The sequence below is a fragment of the Erinaceus europaeus genome, chromosome 2, assembly GCF_950295315.1.
Source record: "Erinaceus europaeus chromosome 2, mEriEur2.1, whole genome shotgun sequence".
NCBI lineage: Eukaryota > Metazoa > Chordata > Mammalia > Eulipotyphla > Erinaceidae > Erinaceus > Erinaceus europaeus.
In genome coordinates this window covers 3,977,770-3,993,344 of record NC_080163.1, presented here as the reverse complement: position 1 = coordinate 3,993,344, position 15,575 = coordinate 3,977,770, and the positions used below count along the sequence as shown (strand labels likewise).

Genomic DNA, 15,575 nt, shown 5'->3' with positions numbered 1-15,575 from the left:
TGTTCATGAAGTGCCCTCCCTGTAGGTGGGGACTGGGGCTTGAACCCCAGTCACTGTGCACAGAAATGTGTGCGCTGAACTAGACGTGCCGCCACCTACTGGCCCCTCATTTATTTGTTGTTTTTTTTAAACATTTTTTATCGTTGTTGTGGTTATTATTGTTGTTGTTATTGATGTTGTTGTTGTTGGATAGGGCAGAGAGAAATCAAGAGGGATGGGGAAGACAGAGAGGGGGAGAGAAAGACGGACACCTGCAGACCTGCTTCACCGCCTGTGAAGCAACACCCTGCAGGTGGGGAGCCGGGGGCTCGAACTGGGATCCTTACGCCGGTCCTTGCGTTTTGTGCCAGGTGTGCTTAACCCGCTGCGCTACCACCCAGCCCCTTTCTTTTAGTTTTTAACACAGCTCTGTTCAGTTCTAGTTTAAGGTGGTACAGAGGGACAGAGCCTGGACTGTGGAGTCTCAGGCATAAGAGCCTCTTTGCATAACATTATGGTATCTCCCCTGCTGATGCCACATCATTAAAAAAAATTTTGTATATAAAATGGAAATACTGACAAGACTACAGGATAAGAGGGGTACAACTCCACACAATTCCCACCACCAGAATTCCATATCCCATCCCCTCCCCTCCCCAAATAGCTTCCCTATTTTATTTTTTAATTTTATATATTTATTTTCCCTTTTGTTGCCTTTGTCTTTTTATTGGTTATAGTTATTATTGTTGTTATTGATATCGTGGTTGGATAGGACAGAGAGAAATGGAGAGAGGAGGGGAAGACAGAGAGGGGGAGAGAAAGACAGACACCTGCAGACCTGCTTCACCACCTGTGAAGCGACTCCCCTGCAGGTGGGGAGCCAGGTACTCGAACCAGGATCCTTACTGCCGGTCCTTGCGCTTTGTGCCACGTGTGCTTAACCCACTGCGCTACCGCCCGACTCCCAGCTTTCCTATTCTTTATCCGTCTGGGAGTATAGACCCAGGGTCATTATGGGATGCAGAAGGTGGAAGGTCTGGCTTCTGTAATTGCTTCCCGGCTGAACGTGGACATTGGCAGGTCGCTGTATATAATTGTTCTTAAACTATTTATTTCATGAGCTGTAGGAAGAGAGAGACCAGAGCGGCACTCTGGCACATGCAGCCCCAAGGACTGAATGCAGGACCTCCTGCTCACAATCCCAGAATTAGAATTATACCGAGCTATCTTTTTTTTTTTTTTCTTCTCAGTAGCAAAGTACTGCTCATTTCTGGCTGATGGGGGTGCTGGAGACTGAGCCTGGGAATCCAGAGGCTCAGGCACAAATGTCGTTTGCAGAATCTCCCTCACTGAACAAATAAATGAATCTTAAAACCCAAAGGAGAGAGAGGAGTGCTTGGCGCCATGCCCCCAGGCGGTGCCCACTGACCCGTGGCCCAGCTCCAGGGCATGCCCCAGACGTTCACTCCACACGCTGGCACTGCCTCCGCGGGGCGTCCCGTTGGCTACAGCCAGGGCCTCCTTGGCCGTGCGGAAGGGGGAGGCCACCACGAGGGGCCACGGCACCTGCGTGGGGAGACCGGGAGCTCAGGTAGCCTGACCGCCTCCTCCCTCTGTCGCCTTCTCCCACCAGAGCTCCAACCTCCGGGGTCGGCAGCCCCTGGACCCTGCTCGGATGGACCACCTGGGGCAGAGGCTCTGCGGCTGTGGTGCTGGACCCTCGGACGGCTGCAAGGGCTAAGACCTCGGGCACCTGAAGGGCTGAGGGACCCACCTCTGCCTGGGAGACTGGGGAGGCTGGAGGCAGGTCAGACACCAGGGTTGGGGGGAAGAAGGGGCTGGTGGAGCGCACAGTTTCAGCCTGGAACACCTGGGGAGAGAGAGAGAGTTCCTCCACGCCCAGCCCTTCCTCCATGAGACCCAGAGGGCCCCCAGCCCCTCCTCCTTCAGACCTGGGGTCCCCTGCCCATTCTCTCTCTGATTCAGCCCCCCCAGCCCTTCCTCCCTCAGACCTGGGGTCCCCTGCCCCTCCTCTCTCTGATTCAGCCCCCCCAGTCCCTCCTCCTTCATACCTGGGGTCCCCTGCCCCTCCTCTCTCTGATTCAGCCCCCCCAGCCCCTCCTCCCTCATACCTGGGGTCCCCTTCCCCTCCTCTCTCTGATTCAGCCCCCCCCAGTCCCTCCTCTCTCAGACCTGGGGTCCCTTGCCCATTCTCTCTCTGATTCAGCCCCCCAGCCCCTCCTCCCTCAGGCCCTCACCTGTGCACCCTGGCTCTGGGCCTCACGCACGTATCGCTGCGCCAGGTCCCACGCTGCAGCCCCTCGGGCCCCCATGTCCACAGCCCCATCCAGCCCCGGGCCGACCCGAAGCTGCCCCATCCGGGCCTGAAGCCGCCTCATGGCATCATCCCATACAGATTCCTGGATGAGGAGCCTGAGGCCCCCCTGTCAGGAAAAGGGGGGGTGTCAAAGGATGGCCACACATGGCCAAGCCTCAGAGACACATGGGCACAGGTCTGAGGGGCGTAAGGGCGACACGGATGAGGGTTCTCCAGAGCCCTGGGGGAGAGGGGGAGGTTGGCCCATGTGGGAGTTGGGCTTCTAGAAAGTTCATAACTTGGGCAGGGGAGATGGCATAATGGTTATGCAAACAGACTCTCATGTCTGAGGCTCTGAGGTTCCAAGTTCAATCCCCCACACTACTATAAGCCTGAGCTGAGCAGTGCTCTGGTAAAAAGAAAGGCAGGCAGGAAGGAAGTTATTCACAACTCAAGGAGTGAGGGCAGGAGAGACAGCATAGTGGTTATGCAAACAAATTCTCATGCTTGAGGCTCCCCAAGTCTCAGGTTCATTCCCCCACATCACCATATGCTGAGCATTGCTCTGGAAAAAAGATTACATAAATAAATAACTCAATGAATGAAGAGAGAGGCTGGTGAGGCCAGGACACTCAGAGAAACGAATTCGAGACGTAGCCACAAGATCTGTAAGTTTGAAGCCGCTGGACACCCCCCCCCCCAGGCCTCACCAGGCTGCGGTCGGACCAGGCTGCGTCCACCACACCCTCCACGGCCGAGTCCAGGTCAGCCGCCTCCGTCAGCAGCAGCAGCGACTCGGCCCCCAGCGCCAGGCCCAGCTCGGCTCCACCACCGGCCAGCGTCCGCCGCAGCGTGCGTCCTTCCTGCAGGGGCCCCACACAGAGCTCAGCGAGTAGGGGGAGGCCCCAGGTGTGCCCCGTCCCCCTCCTGGCCCTGGACACACCTCGACGGCTCCGCAGAAGGCCACCTTCTGGACTCCGGGCTGGGAGGCCAGGACAGACCACAGCGAGGCGGGGCCGCAGAGCACGTGCAGGAGCCCCGGGAAGGTGCCAAGCTCCCCGGCCAGCTGGGCCAGCAAGAGAGGCGTCGGCGAGGCGGGGGGCGCCAGCACCACCACTGTGCAGCCTGGAGGTGGGCAGCACGACTGAGGACCTGGGGGGAGGCTCCTCCCCCGACGAAAGCATCCCGACCCCCAGCCCCTCCTCCCTCACACCCAGGGTCCCCCGGCCCCTCCTCCCTCACACCCAGGGGTCCCCCGGCCCCTCCTCCCTCACACCCAGGGGTCCCCCAGCATCTCCTCCCTCACACCCAGGGGTCCCCCAGCCCCTCCTCCCTCACACCCAGGGTCCCCCAGTCCCTCCTCCCTCACACCCAGGGGTCCCCCGGTCCCTCCTCCCTCACACCCAGGGGTCCCCCAGCCCCTCCTCCCTCACACCAAGGGGTCCCCCAACCCCTCCTCCCTCACACCCAGGGGTCCCCCAGCCCCTCCTCCCTCACACCCAGGGGTCCCCCAGCCCCTCCTCCCTTACTCCAGGGCCATCAGTTACCCACAGCCAGTGCAGGACAAACCCTCCACATCATCTCAAGGAAAGAGAACGTGGGTGGTAAGATGAGACCAATTACTCCTGCAAAGAAATGAGGGTGCAGCTGTGAAGTGATACACACAGGAGTGAGGCTCTGAGTTCGAGTCCCAGCACCGCCTATGCCCGAGTGATGCTCCGGTTCTGTCTCCCTCATATACAACTAATTCATCTTAAAAGGGAAGGAACTGGGGCTGAGAGGGAGCAAGGGCGGGACGGCAGACTCACCCATGGGCTCCCAGCCTGCCAGCGCCTCCTCCTGGTTGTGCGCCTGGACTGCAGAATATTGGAGCAGCTGCTGGGCCAGCGGGACTTCCCTGTCTCGAACTTCTCGAACCGCCCGTCCAGTAACCAGCGACTCCAGGGTCCACAGCAGCCGCTGGTGCTTCTGGATCGACTTGGCCAGTCTGGGAAGAGAGGGCAGGTGATGATGGTCCTTGCCCCGAGCACCATGACTGAGAAGAGAGTCCTGCAACAAGCCTGATGAGCCTGGACTACAATCCCCATGAGCCTCCCGACCATCTACCAGGGGTGGCCGGCACCAGTGACTCATGGGAGATGTAGTCCGGGAAACATTCAGCCCCTGAGGCAGCCCTGTCAAGAACTTGGCCTCCTGCAAAGCATGCTGGGAATTTCAGGCTTTGTCTTAATCTCCATGGTTTTATTTTACTCTGTCTTGGTTCTGGTTTATGGTGTTACTGGGGATTGAACCTGGGACCTTTGCTGCCCCAGACGTGAAAGTCTCTTTGCATAGTCTCTCTGCTATCTCCCCAGCCCTTAAATGTGTTTATGTGTGTGTTTGAATTTCTTTAAAAAAGTTTTTATCGGGGGTTGGGTGGTAGCTCAGCGGGTAAAGTGCAAGTGGTGTGAAGCGCAAGGATCTGCATAAGGATCCCGGTTTGAGCCCTCGGCTCCCCACCTGCAGGGGGTCGCTTCACAGGCGGTGAAGCAGGACTGCAGGTGTCTCTCTGTCTCTCTCTCTCGACTTCTGGCTGTCTCTATCCAATAAATAAAGATTAAAAAAATAAAATAAAGTTTTAAAATTTTTAAAAAATATTTATTTATTCCCTTTTGTTGCCCTTGTTATTTTATTGTTGTAGTTATTATTGTTGTTGTTATTGATGTCGTTCGTTGTTGGATAGGACAGAGAGAAATCAAGAGAAGAGGGAAGACAGAGAGGGGGAGAGAAAGACAGACACCTGCAGACCTGCTTCACCGCCTGTGAAGCGACTCCCCTGCAGGTGGGGAGCCAATGGCTCAAACCGGGATCCTTAATGCCCGTCCTTGTGCTTTGCACCACATGCGCTTAACCTGCTGCGCTACCACCTGAAGCCCCCAAATCAAGTTTTTATTATCTTTATTTATTGGAGACAGCCAGAAATCGAGAGGGAAGGAAGAGGTAGAGAGACAAAGAGACACCTGCAACACTGCTTCACCACTCGCAAAGCCTTCCCCTTGCAGGTGGGGACTGGGGTCTTGAACATGGGTCCTTGCACATTATAACTTGTAACGTGTGCTCAACCAGATGTGGTACCACCCGGCCTTTATATTTTTTGAATTTACTACCACTATTATTTATTGGATAGAGACAGCCAGAAATTGAGAGGAAAGGGGAGACAGAGAGGGAGAGAGACATTTACAGCATTACTCCTCCACTTGTGAAGCTTTCCTCCTACAGGTGGGGACCAGGGCCTTGAACCTGGGTCCTTGTGTACTATAGTGTGTGCACTTAAACAGATGTGCCACTGCCTGGACCCAATTTTTTTTTTAAATAAGGTGATATAGTTATACCCTGGAAAGTGGATAAAGCATTAGACTCTCAAGCACAAGGTTCTGAGTTCAGTTCCTGACATCACATGCTCTAGAGAGAGACTCTGGTTCACTATCCCCCATCTGCTCTCTTATAAATCAATAATTAGTTCATCCAAATCAATCATTTGGTCTGTTACTCTGGAAAGGGGTTTCCCATCCCAGACATGAGCTCGGCCTAGGCCTCTCGGGGCAAAGGTGAATGGGCCTTTCCTCTCCCATAAGCTCTTCTGTTCTGTCCACTTCTCACCTTACAGAAGTGGGCCCTTGGCAACACAGGAAACAGTCTTTGTTCCCTGATCACCAGAGGCTTTGGGGTTGGCGCTCCTCCCCCGGGGCTCACAGGTCAGGTGTCTCACCTGGTGAGGTGCTGGGCACGCCTGGCTCCGGGGAGTCGGCTCCAGTCCTCCAGCTCCGCCCTGGCTGCCTCCACGGCCTCGGCCACATCCTCAGGCTGGGCCTGCAGGCAGCGGGCCACACTCTCTCCTGGGGAGACAGGGGGGGATAGCAGGGGAGGGCATGGGAGGAAGAACCTAGGACAGGAGGAGGCGCTGAGGCTTCTGGAGTTAGGGGCACCCCAACACAGTAAAATAGGCCCCCAGATCTGGCCTGGGCCTCAGCTTTGGCTTTGTTTTGTTTTTAATATATTAATTAGATTTTTAAAAATCTATTTTATCTTATTTTTTAAAATTTTTATTTATTCCCTTTTCTTTTTCTTGTTGTTTTATTGTTGCAGCTATTCTTGTCGTTGCTGGATAGGATGGAGAGAGGAGGGGAAGACAGAGAGGGGGAGAGAAAGATAGACACCTGCAGACCTGCTTCACCGCCTGGGAAGCGACTCCCCTGCAGGTGGGGAGCCGGGGTTCGAACCGGGATCCTTATGCCGGTCCTTGCGCTTTGCGCCACCTGCGCTTAACCCGCTGCGCTACCGCCCGACCCCCATTTTATTTTATTTTTAACCAGAGCACTGCTCAGCTCTGGCTTATGGTGGAGTGGGGGATTGAACCTGGGACTTGACGGAGCCTCAGGCATGAGAGTCTGTTTGTATAACCATTATGCTATCTATCCCCGTCTGATTTTTTAAAAATCTACACTTTAAAAATAATTTTTAGGGAGTCGGGCGGTAGCGCTGCAGGTTAAGCACAAGTGGCGCAAAGTTCAAGGGCCGGCGTAAGGATCCCGGTTCGAGCCCCCGGGTTCGAGCCAGGGCGCCTGAGATCATGACTCGGTAAAAGAAACCAGAAATCCCAGTCTTCTCCTCTCATTGTTGCTCCCTGCCCTTGGGGCCCTGAGCAAGAGTTACAGGGTGAGGGTGTCGGAATCTCATCCAGCCCCCGGCACCACGCTAAGCCTGAGCCGAATGGCAGGGGGCCGGGTGGTGGCGCACCTCGTTGAGCGCACATGTTACCATATACAAGGACCCAGGTTGAAGCCCCAGGTCCCTGCCTGCAGGAGGGACACTTCACAAGCATTGAAGCAGTGCTGCAGGTCTCTCTCTCTCTCTCTCTCTCTCTCTCTCTCTCTCTCCGTCCCCTCTCAATTTCTCTCTGTCTCTACCCAAATAAACAAAACATTAAAAAGAGAGAATGGGGGTCTCTGGTGCACAGGGCTGAACACCAGACCAGTCAATGTCTTTCTACCACCTGGTGACTTGGGGATGGGGGAGGTCATCATACCTGTGATGGGATCCTGGCAAGGCACCGAACTCCTGTCATCAGGTTTTAACCACTTCCCAGAGACATAGGGACCCAGACACCGGTCCTGGGTGTCCAGCCAGGCCTGGGGAGGGAGAGGGGGACGCGACACAGGAACAGAGTCAGAGAAGCAGCTGGCGGGACTCAGTCCTCACCCAGAGCCCCACAGCAGCGGGACACCTATCCCCACCGGCTGAGTTCTTTCCTTTCTATTGCTTTCTGCCTGTGTGTGGTAAACCCATCAGGCCTGAGTTCACCGTTTCCTCCGCCTGCAAAGTCAGTGGCACTGGGCACATTGGCAGCAACGCGCCGTCACCATGTCTTCCTGGTCCCAGACCACTGTCATGACCCAGCGTGCAGCCGGGGATCTCCCTGAGTTATGCCTTCTGGACATTTCATAGGATGGAATTTGACCTCGTGTGACTTTGCCTTGGCTTCTCTCACTGGGGATGTTTGTTCTCATGGGTCACGCAGGCTGTGGCCTCCCTCAGAGCTTCCTTTGATCCCCAGCACCACCCTAAGCCAGAACTGAGAGCAGAGGGCTGGCCAGCAATGCCCCTGGCTGATACGCAGGGTACCACACGCAAGGACAGGGGTTCAAGACCCCCAGTGCCCACCTGCAGGGGAAAAGCTTAGCAAGCAGAGAAGCAGGACTTCAGGTGCGTCTCTGTTTCTCTCCCCCTACCTCCCTCACCCCTCTCAATTTCTCTTCTGTCCCTATCCAGTAAATAAATGAACAAAATTAAAACTGACACCAGGTTCCAGGTGTCATCAGGATGCCGGCCAGGCTTCCCTGGACTGAAGACCCCACCAATGTGTCCTGGAGCTCTGCTTCCCCAGAGACCCACCCTACTAGGGAAAGAGAGAGGCAGACTGGGAGTATGGACCGACCAGTCAACACCCATGTTAAGCGGGGAAGCAATTACAGAAGCCAAACCTTCCACCTTCTGCAACCCTCAATGACCCTGGGTCCATGCTCCCAGAGGGATGGAGAATGGGAAAGCTACTGGGGAGGGGGTGGGATATGGAGATTGGGTGGTGGGAATTGTGTGGAGTTGTACCCCTCCTACCCTATGGTTTTGTTAATTAATCCTTTCTTAAATAAAAAAAAAAAGAAATGATAGATTACACAATGGTTAAAAAAAAATTAAAACTGAGCAGCATTCTGATAAGATAATTAAATACAAATAAATAAATGACAGTTTGAGAGGTTATACCATGACTAGAGCAAATTGGACTTACAAGCATGAGGTTCTGAGTAAAAAAAAAAAAAAAAGTTGGGAGTTGGGCGGTAGCGTAGAGGGTTAAGTGCACGTGGCTCAAAGCGCAAGGATCCCGGTTTGAGCCCCAGGCTCCCCACCTGCAGGGGAGTCGCTTCCCAGGCGGTGAAGCAGGTCTGCAGGTGTCTGTCTTTCTCTCCCCTCTCTGTCTTCCCCTCCTCTGTCCATTTCTCTCTGTCCTATCCAAAAACAACATCAATAACCACAGCAATGTTAAACAACAAAGGCAACAAAAGGGAAAATAAATAATAAAAAAAAAAGCTTTAAAGAATGTATGGGGGCAGGGAGGTAGCGCAGCGGGTTAAGCGCACATGGCACAAAGCACAAGGACTGGCTTAAGGATCCCGATTTGAGCCCCTCTGTCTTCCCCTCCTCTCTCCATTTCTCTCTGTCCTGACAACAACAACATCAATAACAACAATAATAACCATAACAACGACAGGAAACAACAAAAGGAAGAAAAAGGGGGAAAATATAGCCTCCAGGAGCAGTGGTTTCCTGGTGCAGGCACTGAGCCCCAGCAATAACCCTGGAGGCAAAAAAAAAATTAAGTAATTAAGTAATTAAGTGATGACACATACAAAAAGAATTTATTTTTTTGCCTCCAGGGTTACTGCTGGGGCTCAGTGCCTGCACCATGAATCCACTGCTCCAGGAGGCCATTTTCCCCCCTTTTGTTGCCCTTGTTGTTGTAGCCTCGTTGTGGTTATTATTATTACCATCGTTGATGTTGTTCGTTGTTGGATAGGACAGAGAGAAACGGAGAGAGGAGGGGAAGACACCTGCAGACCTGCTTCACCGCCCGTGAAGCGACGCCCCTGCAGGTGGGGAGCCGGGGGCTCGAACCGGGATCCTTACAGTGGTCCTTGCACTTGGCGCCACGTGCGCTTAACTCGTTGTGCTACCGCCCGACCCCCTGAATTAATTAATTTTGTCACCCCTGGGACTTGGTGTCTGCAGACCATGTCCATAACTCCCCACAGTTATCTCGCTTTCCCTTTTTCTTTTGATAGAGGGTCAGAGACAGAGATGAGCCCACTAGAGCCCTGCTCGACTGCCTGCTCGACTGCCTTGAATCTGGGTCTTCAGGTCCTTGTGCCTGGTGTGACTTCTACCAGCTCACCCCTCTACTATAATGTTTATTTTTGCCACCAGGGATATTGCTGGGGCTCAGTGCCAGCAGCACAGTCCACCTCTTCTGGTGGTTTGTTTGTTTTCTGATTTTACCAGAGCACTGCTCAGCTCTGGTTTATGGGTGTGCAGGGGACTGAACCTGGGAATTTGGAGCCTCAAGCATGAGAGTCTCTTTGCACAACCCTTATGCTATCTACCCCTGCCCTTAATTTTTTTTTTATTTGACAGGATAGAGAGAAATGAATAGAGGAGGGGGAGACAGAGAGGGAGAGACGTGATCTGGGAGATGGCGCAGTGGAAAGACACTGGACTCTCAAGCTTGAGTCCCAAAGTTCCATCCCCAGTAGCACATGTACCAGAGTGATGTCTGGTTCTCTCTCCTCCTAGCTTCCTCACTAATAAATAAATAAATAAATAAATAAAATCTTAAATATATATCCATATAGGGAGAGAGAAAGACAGATACCTGCAGACCAACTTCGCTGCTTATGAAGCGTCCCTCCTGCAGGTGGGGAGCTGGGGGCTCGAACCCTGATCCTTGCGCAGGTCCTTGCGTTTAATACTTACTATGTGCACTTAATCTGGGTGCGCCACCATCCTGCCCCTATAATTCTTTTATTTTCTTTGATAGGATAGAGAGAAAGTGAGAGTGAAGGGGAGGGAGAGAGGGAGAGAAAAGCACAGAACCCTGGAGACCTGCCTCACCACTCATGAGGCTTCTTTCCTACAGGGGTCTTAGTAAAAAAAAAAAAAAAAGAATTTTAAATCTTTATATAGTGATGTGTTTATGATGGCAAGGAGGGAGAGAACCAGATCATCACTCCAGTACATGACATGCAAGAGGGTGAGCTCAGGACCTTATGCTTGAGAGGTTAACATTCTAATGGCTATGCCATCTCCCAAGTCCTCAAAATAAATACACCTTAAAAAATGAGGGGGTGGGAGTCGGGCAGTAGCGCAGTGGGATAAGCACACGTGGCGCAAAGCGCAAGGACCAGCCTAATGATCCTGGTTCGAGCCCCCGGCTCCCCGCCTGCAGGGGAGTCGCTTCACAGGCGGTGAAGCAGGTCTGCAGGTGTCTGTCTTTCTCTCCCCCTCTCTGTCTTCCCCTCCTCTCTCCACTTCTCTCTGTCCTATCCAACCACGATATCAATAACAACAACAATAATAACTACAACAATGATGAAAAATATCAAGGGCAACAAAAGGGAAAATAAATAAATATTTTAAAAAACAAAACTGAGGGGGTCTGGAGTAAAAACCAAAGTAAAAACCCTGGGGTGAGGGTGAGGGCAGCGGGGGCTGGGGGGTGGGTGGGATGGGACAGTCTTTTGGTGGTGGGAATGGTGTTTATGTACACTCCTATCAATCTGTAGTCATATAAATCATCATTTAATTAATATGACAGGAAACAACTGACTGTATGTCGCAAACTTTTTAAAGCACAGACTGAGTCTTTTTAATACATAGGCTGAGTCTTTGATATGTTGACTCTCAAAAGCCTAGACCAGGGAGAACAGAAGCAACTGGTGGCATAGCTACATACAAATAATGCCAAAGGACATAAATTAGGGTGATGTTGGGTATTATACAGCAAATCCTAACAAAGGGATTTTTCAAAGTTAATCCAATTATCAAACAATGTGATTATAACAATGGTTATCTGTTTTCTTCTTGAACCCTAAGACAGCAGGAACCTCACATTTCCACTATAGAGCCTATATTTCCCCCAGTCCTGGAACCTTAGGGTGGGGCCCACTTTCCTGCATGCTTCTCTTAATTTATACCAAATAATATTGCATCCACCGATCCCAACCTAATCAACGCAACAAGTGCCACCCCAGCATGCTTCACTTCAGACTGTGTCCAGAGACTTCAGGTGTGGAATGACAACCCTTCAGCTTCATCACTCAGGTGAGACCTTTCCTTTCATAGTATTCTCTAATTCCATTCCAGGCGGTTCACTTCCTAACAAAGTCCCAAAACCTAGATATAGACCAGGTCCCCTGAGATAGAGAATATGTTCACACGTATCCATAAACTAGGGCAAAATATAGACCTGAAAGCAAAAGTACACAATAGTCTGCAGTGAGTATCCCCCCCCCCCCAACACTTCATCTGCACTTTTCCAGCCTTTAGGTCCATGATTGTTCAACAATTTGTTTGGCTTTGTATGTTAACTCTCTTTTCAGCCACCAGGTTCCAGAAGCTAACATGATGCCGACCAGACTTCCCTGGACAGACGACCTCACCAATGAGTCCTGGAGCTCCGCTTCCCCAGAGACCCACCCTACTAGGGAAATAAGACAGGCAGACAGGGAGTGTGGATCGACCAGTCAACACCCATGTTCAGCGGGGAAGCAATTACAGAAGCCAGACCTTCCACATTCTGCAACCCACAATGACCCTGGGTCCATACTCCCAGAGGGTTAAAGAATAGGAAAGCTATCAGGGGAGGGGATGGGATACAGAGATCTGGTGGTGGGAACTGTGTGGAGTTGTATCCCTCTTGTCCTATGGTTTAGTTAATGTCTCCTTTTTTACATAAGAAAAAAATTGGGAGTAGGACGGTAGCTCAGCAGGTTAAACGCATGTGGCACAAAGCGCAAGGATCCTCCTTCGAGCCCCCAGCTCCCCACCTGCAGGGGAGTCGCTTCACAGGCGGTGAAGCAGGTCTGAGGTGTCTCTCTTTCTCTCCCCCTCTGTCGTCCCCTCCTCTCTCCATTTCTCTCTGTCCTATCCGACAACAATGACATCAAGATCAAAAATAACTACAACAATAAAACAAGGACAACAAAATAGGGAATAAATAAATAAATTTAAATTGAGAGGGTCAGGCGATGGCGCACTGAGTTAAGTGCACATAGTATAAAAGCATAAGGACCCAAGAAAGGATCCCGGTTTGAGCCCCCGGCTCCCCACCTGCAGGGGAGTCGCTTCACAGGTGGTGAAGCAGGTCTGCAGGTGTCTGTCTTTCTCTCCCCCTCTCTTTCTTCCCCTCCTATCTCTCTATTTCTCTGTCCTGTCCAACAACAACAATAGCAACAACAACCATGATAACAGCAATTACAATAATAACAACAAGGGCAACAAAATGGAAAAAAATGGCCTCCAGGAGCAGTGGATTTGTAGTGCAGGCACCGAGCCCCAGCAATAACCCTGGAGGTAAAATAATAATAATAACAAGGCAAATATTTTTATATTTATTTATTCCATTTTGTTGTTATAGTTATAAATGATGTCCTTGTTGTTGGATAGGACAGAGAGAAATGGAGAGAGGAGGAGAAGACAGAGAGGGGGAGAGAAAGACAGACACCTCAGACCTGCTTCACCGCCTGTGAAGCGACTCCCCTGCAGGTATGGAGCCGGGGGCTCAAACCGAGATCCTTATGCCAGTCCTTGACTTTGCGCCACGTGCACTTAACCCGCTGCGCTACTGCCCGACTCCCAATAATAAATATTTTTATGGGAAAAAAGGATAGGGTTTTTACTTCAATCCTGGCACTGAATGTGTTATTAATAAATAACCTCTCATTGATTAAAATAACATAATAACAAACTCATAACAATAAAACAATAAAAGAACTTATCAGTAAAATTATCTTTAATAAATAAGCCTTTAATCATGAAGAATGCAAACAAAGGCTCGATAAACACCTTGCTCTTCTGTGGGCAGGTGGCCTTTGGCGAGCTTCCTCTCCCAGGAAACTCGGAGCAGAATAGGCCCCGCAACAGCTCGCGTGGACAGGGCGCCTGCTTCACCACCGGGGCCGTCCAGATGTCAGTCCACCCACTCTGAAAAGCTCAGCCTGGAATAGCGAGCCTTCGGCAGTGAGAAAAGGAAGCGTTGCCGTAGCCACGTGCGCCTGACCCCCACCACTCTGGAGGAAGCTTTGGCGCTGGGTCTGTTCACTCTCTTATTCTCTGCGAAGGAAGGAAGGAAGGAAGGAAGGAAGGAAGGAAGGAAGAAAGGAAGGAAGGAAGGAGATGGAAAAGGACAGCAAGCTGTGTGGCACACCTGGTTGAGCTCACATCACCATGCGCAAGGACCCGGGTTCAAGCCCCTGGTCCCAACCTGCACGGGGAAAGCTTCACAAGTGGTGAAGCAGGGCTGCGAGTCTCTCTCTCTCTCTCTGTATTCCCTCTGTCCCTATCAAATAAATAAAGAAAAATAAACTGAGGAAGGGAGAAAAAGGAAGGAAGGAAGAATGGAAGGAAGGGAGGAAGGGAGGAAGGGAGGGAGAAATGGGCTGGGAAAGGGGCCAGGTGGTGGCACACCTGGTTGAGCGCACGTTACAGTGCACAAGGACCCAGGTTCAAGTCCCTGGTCGCCATCTGCAGGGGAAAGCTTCGTGAGCTGTGAAACAAGGCAGCAGGTGTCTCTCTGTCTCTCTCCGTCTCTATCTCCCATTACCCTCTTGATTTCTTACTGTTTCTATCCAATAAATAAAGATAGTTAGTGGTCCGGGAGGTGGCACATGGATAAAACAGCACTGAACTCTCGAGCACGAGGTCCCGGAGTTTGATCCCTGGCAGCACATGTACCAGAGTGATGGCTGGTTCTTTCTCTCTCATCTCCTTTCTTATTAATAAATAAATTAAATATTTTAAAAATAAAAAAATAAAGATAATTTAAATATATATTACATAACTTTAAAAAAGGGGGAGGAAGAAATAGTGGTCTTTAGTAAGGCTGGAAAGTGTAAAAATGGAAAGCTGGTTGTGTTATACACGTCTGTATCTGTAAGAAATAAGGATTCAGAGAAGGATGAATATGGGATGATCTCACTCTCAGGCAGAAGTTGAAAAACAAGATCAGAAGAGCAAACACAAGTAGAACCTGAACTGGAATTGGCGTATTGCACCAAAGTAAAAGACTCTGGGGTGGGTGTGTGGGGAGAATACAGGTCCAAGAAGGATGACAGAGGACCTAGTGGGGGTTGTACTGTTATATGGGAAACTGGGGAATGTTATACATGTACAAACTATTGTCTTTACTGTTGAATGTAAAACATTAATTCCCCAATAAAAAATAATAATAAAAAAAAAGAAATAAGGATTCAGGGAGTCGGGCGGTAGCGCAGTGGGTTAAGCTCACGTGGCGCAAAGTGCAAGGACCGGGGAAGGATCCCGGTTCGAGCCCCGGCTTCCCACCTGCAGGGGAGTCGCTTCACAGGCGGTGAAGCAGGTCTGCAGGTGTCTGTCTTTCTCTCCCCCTCTCTGTCTGCCCCTCCTCTCTCCAGTTCTCTCTGTCCTATCCAACAACGACGACAATAATAACTACAACAGTGATAAAACAGCAAGGGCAACAAAAAAGAATTTAAAAAAATGAAAAAAAGAAAGAAGGATTCAAATATGTATGGGGAAATAACGTGACAACTGGCATTTGCAGCATCTGAGTAAAGAAAGCAATGCTAACAGGACAGGAGCGGGCGAGGGGGTAAAGAGGCCCAGAGCTGGGGTCAAAGCCGATGGCCTCTGGAGCTGAGCGACGGTGGGAAGTGCCCTGTGGAAGCTTGCACAACCTTCATCACCACCCCCAGAGAAAAACAGAATCCAAACAAGAATGCTCATGGGGTCCCAGCAGGCCATGAAGAGGTCCTGGTGCAGATGGGGAAGTCAGAGGCCTGAGCCCATAAACCACCAGGGCGATTCGATCCAGATGATTTCTGTCGGGGCTGGGCGCCAAGGGTTGCCACATGTCGGGGTTTTCATATCGAGACAAGCTGGAATCCCGGATGTTTACAGGGAACAGTTGTTCATCCATGTGCATTTTTCAAAT

At 51.2% G+C, this 15,575-nt stretch overlaps 1 protein-coding gene across 2 annotated transcripts in view; it reads right to left on the bottom strand.

The window, feature by feature from the left end:
* The window catches only part of ALDH16A1 (aldehyde dehydrogenase 16 family member A1), a 29,037-nt gene that overhangs the window by 8,080 nt on the left and 5,382 nt on the right, over positions 1-15,575 (bottom strand). The window contains exons 2-10 of one of the 2 annotated variants that reach the window (XM_007531312.3): positions 7,362-7,464; positions 6,045-6,171; positions 4,105-4,283; positions 3,844-3,921; positions 3,240-3,421; positions 3,007-3,159; positions 2,238-2,423; positions 1,754-1,849; positions 1,409-1,545 (exon numbers count right to left, since the gene is read on the bottom strand). In XM_007531312.3, coding sequence (XP_007531374.1) covers positions 1,409-1,545; positions 1,754-1,849; positions 2,238-2,423; positions 3,007-3,159; positions 3,240-3,421; positions 3,844-3,921; positions 4,105-4,283; positions 6,045-6,171; positions 7,362-7,464 — 1,241 coding nt within the window. Of the gene's footprint in view, positions 1-1,408; positions 1,546-1,753; positions 1,850-2,237; positions 2,424-3,006; positions 3,160-3,239; positions 3,422-3,843; positions 3,922-4,104; positions 4,284-6,044; positions 6,172-7,361; positions 7,465-15,575 lie in introns of those variants that run through there. The other variant, XM_060174421.1, reaches the window with a different exon arrangement.